The sequence below is a fragment of the Carica papaya genome, chromosome 2 (assembly GCF_054855325.1).
Source record: "Carica papaya isolate Zhongbai chromosome 2, ASM5485532v1, whole genome shotgun sequence".
NCBI classification, from domain to species: domain Eukaryota; kingdom Viridiplantae; phylum Streptophyta; class Magnoliopsida; order Brassicales; family Caricaceae; genus Carica; species Carica papaya.
This window is the reverse complement of record NC_142310.1, coordinates 30,440,945-30,453,821: the sequence shown is the minus strand read 5'-3', so window position 1 is coordinate 30,453,821 and position 12,877 is coordinate 30,440,945. Positions and strand designations below refer to the sequence as shown.

Sequence of the window (12,877 nt, the reverse complement as noted above, 5' to 3'; positions counted from 1 at the left end):
AAAGAATATAATATATATATATAATATAAATAAATAACTAATTACTTAATTAATGAAGTATTATAATTTTTTTAATACTATACTAGTTGATTTTTTTTAGTAGAAATTACATATATTTATCGATTAGAAGACATATACACGAATCATAATATCTGTCAACACCGATTTCAGTTGAATTAATTTATAATTAAATTAAATAAGTAATTAATATGACCGCGGAAGAACAACAGTGAGACCTACACAGAAGGCAAATAAAAGAAGCAGTAAAGCAGTGAAGTTGAGAAGAAGTGCTTCCGAGCTGCGAAATAATCCTAACGATATGAATTTCTGAACAAAACCAGTCTCGGCAGTACATATTCCCAACAAAAACATGCACAAACCACTCAACCTATGCCATGGCAAGTGAGATCCTCTTACTGACATTTCTGCACCTGGGAACACATAACACCAGAATCCCACGATCCACTGCAAGTGTTTTGTAATTATTATTTATTCACCTTAATTATATACTTAACTATATATCTGTAAATATATATATATATATAATATGGGTGATGAACTTCTTGAATACCTGGAGGGCAAAGAGGGAGATGGTAATGATGCCTAGCCAAGAATGTAAAGTAAACATGTGAGGGTGATTTATCTCATGGTGGAACTTGAAAGCTGTATAAACTCCAAATATCCCAGATGCAAGAGCCATAATATGTAATGTCCCATGAACTGCTTTTTGTATTCTTCTCTCTGCAGGAACCGCCTTGTAAGCCATTATAGCTGCACCCAATATATTTATTTGTTTTTTTTTTTAATTTTTGGGTTAAAAATCACCATATATAACATATATATATATATAGATATACACATACACGTACATAGTAATCACTCACCATTTCCTACAATTAACAGGAACCCAATTATCATGAGAAGAGGATGTAGCTGGTTGTGGGAGAGGGAGTATGAATTAGCATCATGAGGTTAATTAGTTAAAAGTGAGTAACTATAATGATGAGAATTATAAATTAAAGAGAATGATTAAAATTAATTACATTGAAAATCTTGGACTTGTTAGCGGATGTGAAGGCCAATCCCTCTCGAAAATGTAAGAGCCATACTAGCACAAGAGTTGTGATTGCAATGTTCAAAAGATATGCCAGTAATATCACTGGTGCAGCAGGTATTCCGTACCTTCCACTTTTTCTCGCCATACCAGTTTACTGATTAATTTCATAGCATTCATTCATTGATATATATATATATATATGTATGTATAAGTGATTTATTCCAAACTTTTCGTTATGCACTATGCAAATTGGAATTGGGTAACCCTTCATCCGGCGGGTCGGCAATTAAGATTAATATTAATAAAGAAGGCTTCAAATGCATGTATTTCCCACTTCTTCAAAGCTGGTCAAACATAGGTTTAATCGATTTCTCAAAAAAGTTCTTCTAGTTAAGAAAGCTAATTGTTTTGAGTTGTGTATGGGAGTTAGACAATTCACAGCAAAAATGTAATATTCATACATTCGTCTTGGTTAAGGGGAGAATACATTTATAGAGCTCTTTGGCTCTTGATTGACAGAAAACAAAGGCAACACAAGAGACAACAGAAAACTAAAGTAATACGCATAGAGCAAAAGGTACATGCAGCTTTAACGGTTTTCAGAGAGGGACGATTTGGCTCTTAAGCGGAGGACGATTGCATTTCAGTTGTTGGCCATGCGTGTTTGTCGGCGGTCTGTGTGATGAGTTGGTATGTTGACTGGAACTTCCAGCTAAGCTGAACAAGTTGGCACACTTGTCGTCCAAGAACGGTTGTTGCCAGTTGTTCCTATTCTCAACATTCCCCCTCAAACTTGTCAAGGGAAGCGGTCGGTGAACCAGTCCAAGTTTTTTTCCTGAAATACTTAATCTGTGTTTGTGATAGGGTATTGGTGAAGCAATCGGTGGTCTGATCACATGAGGGCATGTATCTAACGTCCAGAGCTCCTTTTATCACTTGGTCGCGAACAAAATGAACGTCTATTTCAATATGTTTGGTTCGTGAATGGAAAATAGGATTGCTTGCAAGGGTCGTGGCACTCATATTATCATATCAGATTATCGGAGTTTGTGGAGTAGTTACATTTATCTCTTTGAGTAGGGACTCCAGCCAGATGATTTCACAGGCAAGGAGAGCCAAGGCCCTGTATTCGGATTCTGCACTTGACCTTGACACAACATTTTGCTTTTTAGAACTCCAAGAGATCAAGTTTTCTCCAAGATAGACACAATAGCCTGAAGTCGAGCGTCGATCATCCTTTGAACATGCCCAATCGGCATCCGAATACCCAACAATATTTAGTTTGTCACTGGGTTTGATATTATGACTGACATCAGTCATTCCTTTTAGGTATTAGAGGACTCTTTTCAAAGCTTTCATGTGAAGATCAGTTGGTTTTTTTATGAATTGGTTAAGTTTGTTGACAATAAATGATATATCTGGCCTTGTGTGAGTTAAATATTAAAAGGACCCTATTATTTTTCGATAAGGAGTTGGATCTTTCAGTTTTTTCCCTTCTCCAGTAGATAAATTGTTGCCGAGGACAGCTAGTGTCGGACAAGCTTTAGCAGATAACATGTTACTTTTTTGAGGAGGTCTTTGATATATTTTGTTTGGGTGAGAAATAGACTAGTGTCATCACGTGTTCCAAGGAAAAGATGGATGTCTCCAAGGTCTTTGAGTGCAAAAGAGTTGTGAAGTCGGTTGATGACATTTTGCATCATTTCTGGTTGATTTCCTGTCACTATTATGTCATCAACATAGATTAGGATGAAGATTTGGGTTATCCCTGCGAGGAAGAGAAAGAGAGAGGTGTCTGCTTGTGAGTTTCTGAAACCCCATTCAATTAGTGAGGATTTGAGCTTGTCAAACCACACTTTTGGAGCTTGTTTGAGACCATGCAGCGCTTTATTGAGTTAACAAACTTGGTTGGGGTGTTTGTGATCTTCGAAGCCTTCAGGTTATTTCATAAATACCGTCTCTTTTAATTCTCCATTCAGGAAAGCATTGTTTACATCCAGCTGTTTGATATTCCAACCGTTTGTTACGGCTAACATCAGGATCACTCGAAGTGTTAATGCCTTAATCACTAGGCTGAAGGTTTGATAGAAGTCTATTTCAGGTGTTTGATGAAAACTCTTTGCCACTAATCTAGCTTTGCACCGTTGGAAACTTCCATCGGCATTGGTCTTGATTTTATAAACCCATTTGTTGCCAACCAGATTCATTTCAGGTTGATGAGGAACCAGCTTCTATGTTTGATTATTCCTGAGTGCAGATAGTTCTTCTTCCATAGCTGACTTCTAGTGAGGAATTCTGATTGCTTCAGCGATGGAAGTAGGTGTTGTAAGGTCTCTTGCTATCACTGTTTTGAATAGTTAGAAGTCTTGTAGCATGTTCCTTGGTTTAAAGATCCCTGATTGAGCTCTGGTCATCATCTGGTGTCTTGGTGCTTTTGTCAGCGTGTTTTCAGCTTGTTCTCTCTTCTTCTTATTCTAATGGTCTTATGTTTTGAATGGGAGAGGACACTAGTTCTTCATCTCTTGGAGAGTGTTGCAGTGAGGACTCTGACACAGGAGAGGAAATTGGTGCTAGAGTTTCTTTAACGACTTCTCCACTTGGACTTTCTGGGATAAGAGGTGTAGGATTGGAAGATATGTTCAGCTAAAAGGGCAGTGTGATTGTAGAAACAGTTTCAGGTTGATGTGTTTTTACGAAGTCATGGTGATAGGGGAATTCGAGTTCATTGAAGACAATGTTTCTGGAAACATATATTTTGCCGGTGGAACAGAGACATTTGTATCCCTTGTGCAGTGGACTGTAACAAAAAAAAACACATTTTATTGAGTAGAAAGAGAGTTTATAATTTTGATACGGTCGTAGGCACGGGAAACAGACACACCCAAAAGTCTTCAGTTGTTTGTAGTTAGGCCTTTTGTAGTAAAGTTTTTCTAGTGGTGAAGACTGATTCAAGGTAGGTGTAGGCATTTTATTGATCAAGAATACGACTATTTCAAAAGCATCAAGCCAGTATTTCAATAGTACACCCGACTCCACATGAAGAGTGAGGCCAATTTCGGTTATATGCCGATGTTTTCTTTCAGCACGTTCATTTTGAACTGAAGAGTAGGGGCATAAGTATCTGATCTTAATCCCATTATTTTGGAGAGTCTGGGCTAGGTCAGTGAATTCTCCTCCAATGCCTGATTGAAGACATTTTATTTTCTTTTCAAACTGAGTTTCTGTTTGGTGTTTAAACAGAGTAAAGGGTTGAAAGACTTCTAATTTCTGTTTTAGTGGATAAAGCCAAGTGAACCGACTATAATCATCAATGAAAATTATATAGTACCTATGGCCAGAGAGAGAAGGGAGAACAGATAGTCCCCAGACATCGGTGTGAACAATTTCGAAGGGAGCTTCTGCATTTGATAAAGATAGATTGTAGGGAAGAAGATGAGACTTGCCTAGTTAACATATATCACAAAATATGTTTTCATTAAATTTAAAGGATTCGTTACATGTTTTTAGGATGACAAATATGGTTTTTGAAGATGAGTGTCCTAATCTTCTATGCCACATCAAAATTCTTGATTCAGGGGTTTGATGATGTTTGCTAGTGAAGAGGGCTTGACAGTAAGGATGAAAAGGAGGAGTTGATCCTGATGAGCCCAAGCAATATAAGCCGTTTTTAAGCTTCCCTAGCAGCAGCACCTTGTCTGTGGCTTTGTCCTTCACAAAACAGGAAGATAAGTCAAAAGTAACTTCAACATTGTTATTGGAGGTAAGTTAAAAAACACTCAGTAAGTTTTTATTGATCTTTGATACATGCAGAACTTTGATTAAGGTTAGTTTCCTATTTTTGGGATTGTGAATGTTTATCTTACCAACGTGTTTGATGGGCATTTTCTCACCATTTTTAATCATGAGACTTTCACTTCCTTCATATTATTGCTTGGACTGCAGTATGTTGGCATCTCGTGTTATGTGATTATTAGCACCACTGTCAACATACCAAAGTGAATATTCAAGGGTGTCCTCAGGGGTTGCTGAAAGGGTTGAACTTTGATATGCCTTTGGAGAGTTTTCTGGAATGGTTCCCATGTAGTTGCTGTCATACCGGTAATAGTAGTAAGCAACAATATGGCCAATTTTGCCACACACCTGGCAGATTGGTCTAGAGTTACCACGGCTCTTAATCATCTTCTGTTGTAGTGACGACCTCCTCTGTTAAAGGAGTTGTTGCGTCCTCCTCCTCTATTAATTAATTGAGAAGGTGAGGTCTGATGAGTTCTGTTATTTTTAATGCTAGAGAAAAATGTTGCAGGACGTCCGAGGTTTGGAGTAGTCGTAGTCAAGTTGAGTTGTTCCAGCCATCTTTCATAGTTGAGCAGTCGAGATTGTAGTTCGACCCAGCTTATGCTTTCTTTCTTTGTGATTTGACACACGAGTGGGTTGTATTTAGAGGAATCTAAACTAGTAGGAACTTGTGAGGTAAGATCCTCCAAAGTAACAGGATGTCCTACTAGGGCAAGATTATCGGCAATTTATTTGATGGATTTGAGATATTCTTCCATATTCAGGTTACCTTTTTGCATTTTGATAAATTCTCTTTTGTAGATTATGTTTGCTCATATTTTAACTACGAAAAGATCACGGATTCCTTCCTAGAGGAGTTTTGATGTTGAATGCCCCATCAGTTGGGAGGCTATGTTGGTTTCAATAAAGCTGTAAAACCAACCCAGCAACATTTGATTTTGTGCAAACTAGTCTTCGAATTCCGGATTTACTACAATTTCGACTTCAACACTTCCTTCTATGGTTCTTTCTATGTACTCAGGTGGGCTCGATTTGGCGCTGGTGAGGTAACCTTCAAGTTTGTTTCCTCTTATGATTGGGAGAACTAAGTTTTTCCAGATGAGATAGTTATCGTAATTGAGTTTCAAAGTACACACAGAGCTCATTGAGCTGCTAGATAGAATTTGAACTCTTTGAGGTGTTGGGTTGAAAGCGGAGGAGTTGCTGTTCTCTCCTACTATTATGCCAAGGCTCTAATACCAAGTTAAGAAAGCTAATTGTTTTGATTTGTGTATGGGAGCTAGACAATTCACAGCAAAAATGTAATATTCATACATTCGTCTTGGTTAAGAAGAGAATACATTTATAGAGCTCTTTGGCTTTTGACAGACAGAAAACAAAGGCAACACAAGAGACAACAGAAAACCAAAATAATACGCACAGAGCAGGAGGTACATGCAGCTTTAATGGTTTTCATATAGGGACGATTTGGCTCTTAAGCGAAGGATGATTGTATTCCAGTTATTGGCCATGCATTTTGTCGGCGGTCTGTGTGATGAGTTGGCATGCTGACTGGAACTTCCCGTTGAGTTGGACAAGTTGGCACACTTATCTTCCAAGAACGGCCGTTGCCAGTTGTTCCTGTTCTCAACACTTCTTTGATCCAATATTAAGGCACTTGAACGAATGATTGTGTTTATATATTCACTGTTTATGCATACTATTGAACTAAGAATGATCCTCAAAGAGACCAAAATTTTATTAAAAATCAAAAAGTATGAAATTATGTTAAAACTTTTTGAAATATTTTTAAAAGGCTTGCTGGATGAAATATTCTTACTAATGTGTTTAATTTGTGTTAGAGTTAGATCAATATAATATATTGGTCCTTCATTCGGCCCAACTATATTGGCCCACTTATTCAATGTTCATATAAGGTATATTTGTTAGATTCCAAACAAATTCATTTAATATATTTTTAGAGTAGTCAAAAAAGAAATTTCTAATCAAAAATTAGAAAAAAAATTACAAATACGTAATCAAATACAATTTTATTTTTTTTTCAAAAAGAATATTGAAATTTAATAGAAAAGTAATTCAATTGAACATGTTTATTTATCGGTTATTAAATGCAAAATTTTTAAATAATTTTCAATGATTAGGATATAATTAAGTAAATTCTCAAACAAACAAACAAATGAACAATCCCCATCCATCAACAACTATGCATTTTATATTAATAAACCAAGAATGCTAATTAATATTATATTAATGAATTAGATCAAATTATTCAGAAAAAGAATTAATATATACATATATATATATATATATAAAAACACCCATTACAAACATACATAAACAAAGATCATTAAGAAAAAAAAAAAAAACCACCAGAGGCGGCGGGAAAACACATAAAAATTATACATAAACAAGGTTGAATTCATGAGAATTAAACATAGCGAGCAAGAGAAACAGTGAGATCAACAAAGATGGCGAAGATGAGAATGGAGAGGCCCAAAAAGTTGATCAAACGAAATTCAGATTGACTGGAAGTTCCTCCAACCAAAATGGTTTGTCTCTCCATGAGTCCCGTCAGAGCTGCACATATTCCCATCATAAACAATCCCTTCCCTCCGCACACATGCCATGGCAACATTATTGCCCTTCTTCTCGCCTCCATCCTCCCCACCATGAATGTCCACAACCCAAACAACCACTGCCATATCATTCATTCCCAATATATTTAATTATTTTATCTTATATCAAACACACACACACACACACATATATATATCATGTATGTATGTACCTGAAGACCGAACAAGCAGAAGGTTATCAACCCAATCCATGAATGCAGACTGGTCAAATCCTGAATGCCTCTCATGTCGTGGAACTTGAAAGCAGCACATATTCCAGCAATCCCCAGACACAACGCCATGAGATGAAGTACCATGTGTGCAATCTTCTGTACCTTATGATCCCACATTATCAACGTTTTGTATACCATCATTGCTGCACCCATGCATCATCATCGCTAATTTTCAATTCTCCAATCAATATAATATATACCCAAGCATGCATGCAAGATTGACGTACGTACCTTGGCCAACAAGGTAAATAAAGCCGCAGAACATGAGAAAGGGATGCGTCTGTACCCACAATCAATACACATACCATGTACATTACTTGTCTATGTGTTTATGACTGTACATACATACATACATACATATATATATATATATATGGATATTGGTAATGGATATTATAAGGTGTAGTGTTACGTACGTTAAAAACACGAGCTGGGTTGTCAGAGTCATATTCGATGCCTTCACGAAAATGCAGCAACCAAACGAGCATAAGAAAGAAGGCCAAAGAGCCGAACAAATGCGCGACGATTGTGAGTCGAGATGCATTGCGGTATCTGGGCAAATGCCTTCTCGTCTCAATCGACCCATCCATGTCCATGATCACTTAATTAATCAAACTCTAAATCAAGAGGATGATGACTGTGGGCTTAAATATAAACTAGTTATTGGGATTGCTTCTTCCATGGGTTTCGAATTTTTTGCCAACCAAAACTTTATGATCTAACCAAGTAAAGTATATGCACATGTACATTTCGAATTATATATTCTCACTTACATATACATGCATCACTTAGTTACGCCATTGATAAAGTAAATAAATTTCACAGCTAAAATCATTAGTTCCTACATTTTTTGAATGGAATCCTGCTTACTCTTTAATTCAATCAATGAGTCAGGGCATTAAAAAAATAATAATAAATTATTTATGTATTTTGTAGTCCCATTCATTCACCAACTATACAAGTTAAAGAATTATATTATAATTAATAAAATATATAAATTTTTATTAAAAAATTAAATATGTTAATAAAATTTCTCTTAATAGTCAAAACGGGCCGAGTCCAACCTTTGAATTTTCTTGGGGTCAGATCTTTTACACTCTTCAATGTAAATTTTCTCTTTGCGATTTCGCCCATCTCCCTCCACAGCAGAGATCCATAAAGAGCATGTAAATTTTAATTTTTGGTCTTAATCGAATTTTTACTTAAGATATAATTTTTATTACTAAAATTTTAAATTAGACAGTTAGCATGGTTTTCATTTAGAATAATTAAATAGTACATTAATCTTTCTGAATTTATAGTAAATATAAATAATAGATTCTTAATTATATCGAAATTTTTTAAGAACCCTGGAATGTCTTCGAGGCCTGTATGTATATATGTTTATATATTGAAGAATCAATGTTATTATTATTAGAATCTACGAAAGCTTGTAATTATCCTCTCCTAGCATGCACGAGAATATTAAATAATTATAATTAATAATTAGCAAATTTGGGCACACACAAAACCAAGGCTCCACTCTACCACTACACATTTCGTGTTTGGACTCCTCCTACATAAACCTAACCTAATCATTCTTCTGCCTCATCAGGACCACTCTTTAAACTTCCCATGCTTTTAAAATTTTCAGACTTGATTACTTAAAATCATTATAATGGATTTCACATTTCTTTTATAACAATCATTTCATCTTCCCATTATTTAATTTATCATCTATATATGAAAAAATAAATAAATAAATAAATGGGCAAATAAAAAAAAAATTAATCTGTATATTCTTAACTAATATATTCGACTGATTGTTCTAAAAATTTAAATTAAGAAAATAATTAATTAATTATTCATATTCTAATATGTGCATGCACAAACTTTAGTTGGGCTCACGGAAAAACGTCAATCCAAATTTTATTTCATGGTATATTGAATTTTTATTTTCAGTTTGGTAATCAGTAAAAAGGGTTGTGCAAGTTAATTATGTTTATACATGCAAACAATAAATCGACGTACAATGTACATATATATATATATATATAGGAATATTTTTCCATCACCCGCAATACCATGAACAGTACTAGAAATTATTAAATGGGTTCGTACGAAATTCAGTTTTTCATCTTCATCATTACAAGAATTTTCTTTTCTGTCGAATTGTGGTATTAGCAAATGAAATTATATCGATGTGCGTGCTATGAAAATTACTATTCTGCATATAAACAGAGAGAAATATATACGAACTTCATTTTACGTATAGCCGTGAGCCACAAGCTACATACATGTATAGCCAAACCTTTTTAAAGAAATAAGGGTTACTTGTCTTTCACGTAAGCGCATTAATTGTGTGTTGGTTTCATATTATTTTGCATGGTTTTGGTTAAATGGACGGTACCAATTCCCAAGTGACTTTGCCTACTAGGGGCAAAATTGCATAATATAGACGGCATGGTAGATTCAGTATACAGATGACTAACTGAACACAGCTTATTTGCAATTCATGTATGTATGTATATATCTACCTAATTTCGCTATTATACTTTCTTCTTACGAGCGATATAACTATATAAAGAGGGAACCAGTGGATATATACTTGCCTTACATTATAAGTTACATTCTCAGACCATTTCGCATTATTTTTTTTCAATTTAATTGAATTTGTATAAATTAAGAGTCGAAATTAACTCTACAACGTAAAAAAAAAAATAAAAAAATTTATTCATTTAATAGTATAACATTTATCAGAATAATTAAGTTGATTATAACTATTAAATAGTTAAAAAAATTTCTGAAATAGCAATGGAAACACTGGTACATTATTTTCAACCAACATTAATGCCTTTTTACTATTTTTTGTTCTTGCTTGTGAATGAGGAACCCCATATATACATACACACACACACATATATATATATATATAGATACAAATACACATACTCGCAAGAATTTTTCATCAGTGACTAACAATGAGAAATCTAATCGGAACTCTCCCTTTGTTTCTTTGTCCTTTTTCTTTGACTTCCCCTTTACTTGAATGATTACAAGACAATTTCATGAAACAAATTAAGGGTGATTAATTAATTACACATTGGAATAATTAATGTTAACCAATCTGATTAACTTAAGTAAGTTAAAAGGTATGGAATAATTACTTTAATTGTGTTTTGCAAACTGCACCCGACTAACTAGGGTAGGAAACTGATTACCAATTAATTTACACATTATGCTGCAACTATCACTTCTCAACATCTTATATCATACCAAATTATGAATCATAATTTATCTATATATCAATGCCAATGCTATATTTTTATAGCCACTCGATTTCTTAACATTTAAGACCTTAATTCTCAATTAAACCCTACTTAATTAATCTAAGTTCTATTCTCTACCCTAGCTACCAACTCAGAGAGTTTAGAAAAATATAAAATATACATTTCACAAAACACTAATTACGAATACATATATATATATATATATAACTTTGAAACAAAATTAATAATATATCATTAGTGATTAATCTAACTTTTTTTGCTTTGGTTAGGTACATGTCTAGTTAAGGTGAATGATAATTGGAAAGACTTGGTACTTATCCAATATATATATATATATATATATAGGGGAGTCTGCGTGTGTGTTTTATCCATTAGATTTCTATATATAATATACGCACAGAAACAGGAAGAAGTGATGATGGAGACCCAGCACTAAGATTGACGAGAACCATGGTTGGGCATGTAATTCATGGGAGGTGTATGTCGTTTGGGAAATTGGAGCCAATTCGAACTTGGCCCACGCTGATTGGAGTTTGATAAAATATCATACGCATCAATCCAAAATTATTGAATTAAATTATCAAATCTGAAAATATTGAGATGATTTGACCGCCATTATAATTAATTTTTGGTGCATAAAATTAAATCTGTGAATTGGACACATGGGACCCCGGCGTACCATTCCTTAGGACAAGTTTAGTTCGTGCCAAAATTAAGCAGCCATTGGAAGATAACGATACTCATTCCATTAATTTGTGAAAGGATACAGTTGTACAAGAAAATGACTTTAAATCAATTGAGTATAACTATGACACATTTGTCTAATTTCTCACACACACACATATATATATTATATGGTTTTGAAATTATGTTGAGATGGAGAAGAGTTGATGGGTCTGTTTTAATTTCCATTCCAATTAATAAAAATCAATACTGGAAATTGCAAGGAAATTCAGCAATTATATTATTTTTATCAACTTTTTATTTGTCTGTCTTTAATCTTAAAATATATGAATTTACCATCCGAATATTTCAGGTTACAATGACAGTGGATTCGTATATATAAATATATACATATATGAAGCAATTATTTGTTTGAAGCAAAAAAAAAAAAAAAAAATTGATTAAACTAATAAAATATTTAATTCAATTATATATTTATTAATTATTTTTTAAAAAATAATAATAATTTATTGAAAAAGAGATAACCTTGTTTAAAAAGGAGAGGATGAGTGGTTTAATACGGGCCCCTTTTCTCCATTCCAATGCCTGGGCCCATCTCATCATCTAATTCTATCGTCACTATTTCTACACGTGGGTCCTCCCGGGGACCACTTTTTATCCCCGTTTGTGGACCCCCCCCCCCCCCCCCCCCCCCCCCAACATCATTTCTTCTCCCGTATATGCTGACTCAGCATATTCCCACATATACTATACTAATATACATACATACAAATCCAGCTAATTCGGCCATATCCACTTTATACGTATATATGTGTATGTTTTTTGTTTTTTTTTTTTAATCACTATAGATTTTTACAAGAAATTTAATTAATTCCCTTTTTTCAAAGATTTTTCTAATTTTCATTTTCATTTTTTTTTTAATTAACATAAACTAAAGTGCTTTGATTTCATGGTAATGACAAACAATAAGTTTCAGTGTCTTTGAAATTTAATCATTCTTATTATTTATATATAATTATGTCTTAATTTACCAAATGAAATTGATGCTTCTTTGCTTTTATTGCAAAGTATTAAGTTATTAATTAGCATCATTAAAAGTGAGATTAACAAGTACCACCTATATAAATAAATAAATATATATATATATATATGACAATTTTATTTTGTCCTATTTGAAACTTTTTTTTGTTTATAGAATGTTCGTGGAGTGGGCTGGTAGGATAT

General features: G+C 33.9%; 2 protein-coding genes across 2 annotated transcripts; both read right to left on the bottom strand.

The window, feature by feature from the left end:
* Positions 1–204: 204 nt before the first annotated feature.
* LOC148268952 (putative ascorbate-specific transmembrane electron transporter 1) lies at positions 205–1,206 on the bottom strand. The gene is made up of 4 exons (XM_088212328.1): positions 1,044–1,206; positions 885–933; positions 572–771; positions 205–465 (listed from the first exon to the last, which is right to left on the bottom strand). Exons 1-4 carry the CDS (start codon positions 1,200–1,202, stop codon positions 205–207), a joined length of 669 nt encoding a protein of 222 aa, XP_088068454.1. The 5' UTR covers positions 1,203–1,206.
* A 5,876-nt stretch (positions 1,207–7,082) lies between these two features.
* On the bottom strand, positions 7,083–8,335 carry LOC110823813 (putative transmembrane ascorbate ferrireductase 3). Its single transcript, XM_022054296.2, has 4 exons — positions 8,117–8,335; positions 7,932–7,980; positions 7,641–7,843; positions 7,083–7,547 (listed from the first exon to the last, which is right to left on the bottom strand). The coding sequence occupies exons 1-4, from the start codon at positions 8,294–8,296 to the stop codon at positions 7,281–7,283; spliced, it is 699 nt and encodes a 232-aa protein (XP_021909988.2). The 5' UTR covers positions 8,297–8,335; the 3' UTR covers positions 7,083–7,280.
* Between the last annotated feature and the right edge of the window lie 4,542 nt (positions 8,336–12,877).

Excerpts from the sequence above, each read along its gene's own strand:
- LOC110823813 (XM_022054296.2), bottom strand. The coding sequence starts at position 8,296 with ATGGACATGGATGGGTCGATTGAGACGAGAAGGCATTTGCCCAGATAC. Across the intron at positions 7,844-7,931 it reads TATTTACCTTGTTGGCCAAG|CAATGATGGTATACAAAACG; the intron begins GTACGTACGTCA and ends GCATGGGTGCAG. Across the intron at positions 7,548-7,640 it reads TCTGCTTGTTCGGTCTTCAG|TGGTTGTTTGGGTTGTGGAC; the intron begins GTACATACATAC and ends ATGATATGGCAG.
- LOC148268952 (XM_088212328.1), bottom strand. The coding sequence starts at position 1,202 with ATGGCGAGAAAAAGTGGAAGGTACGGAATACCTGCTGCACCAGTGATA. Across the intron at positions 934-1,043 it reads ACAAGTCCAAGATTTTCAAT|CTACATCCTCTTCTCATGAT; the intron begins GTAATTAATTTT and ends TCCCACAACCAG. Across the intron at positions 466-571 it reads TCTCCCTCTTTGCCCTCCAG|TGGATCGTGGGATTCTGGTG; the intron begins GTATTCAAGAAG and ends AAACACTTGCAG.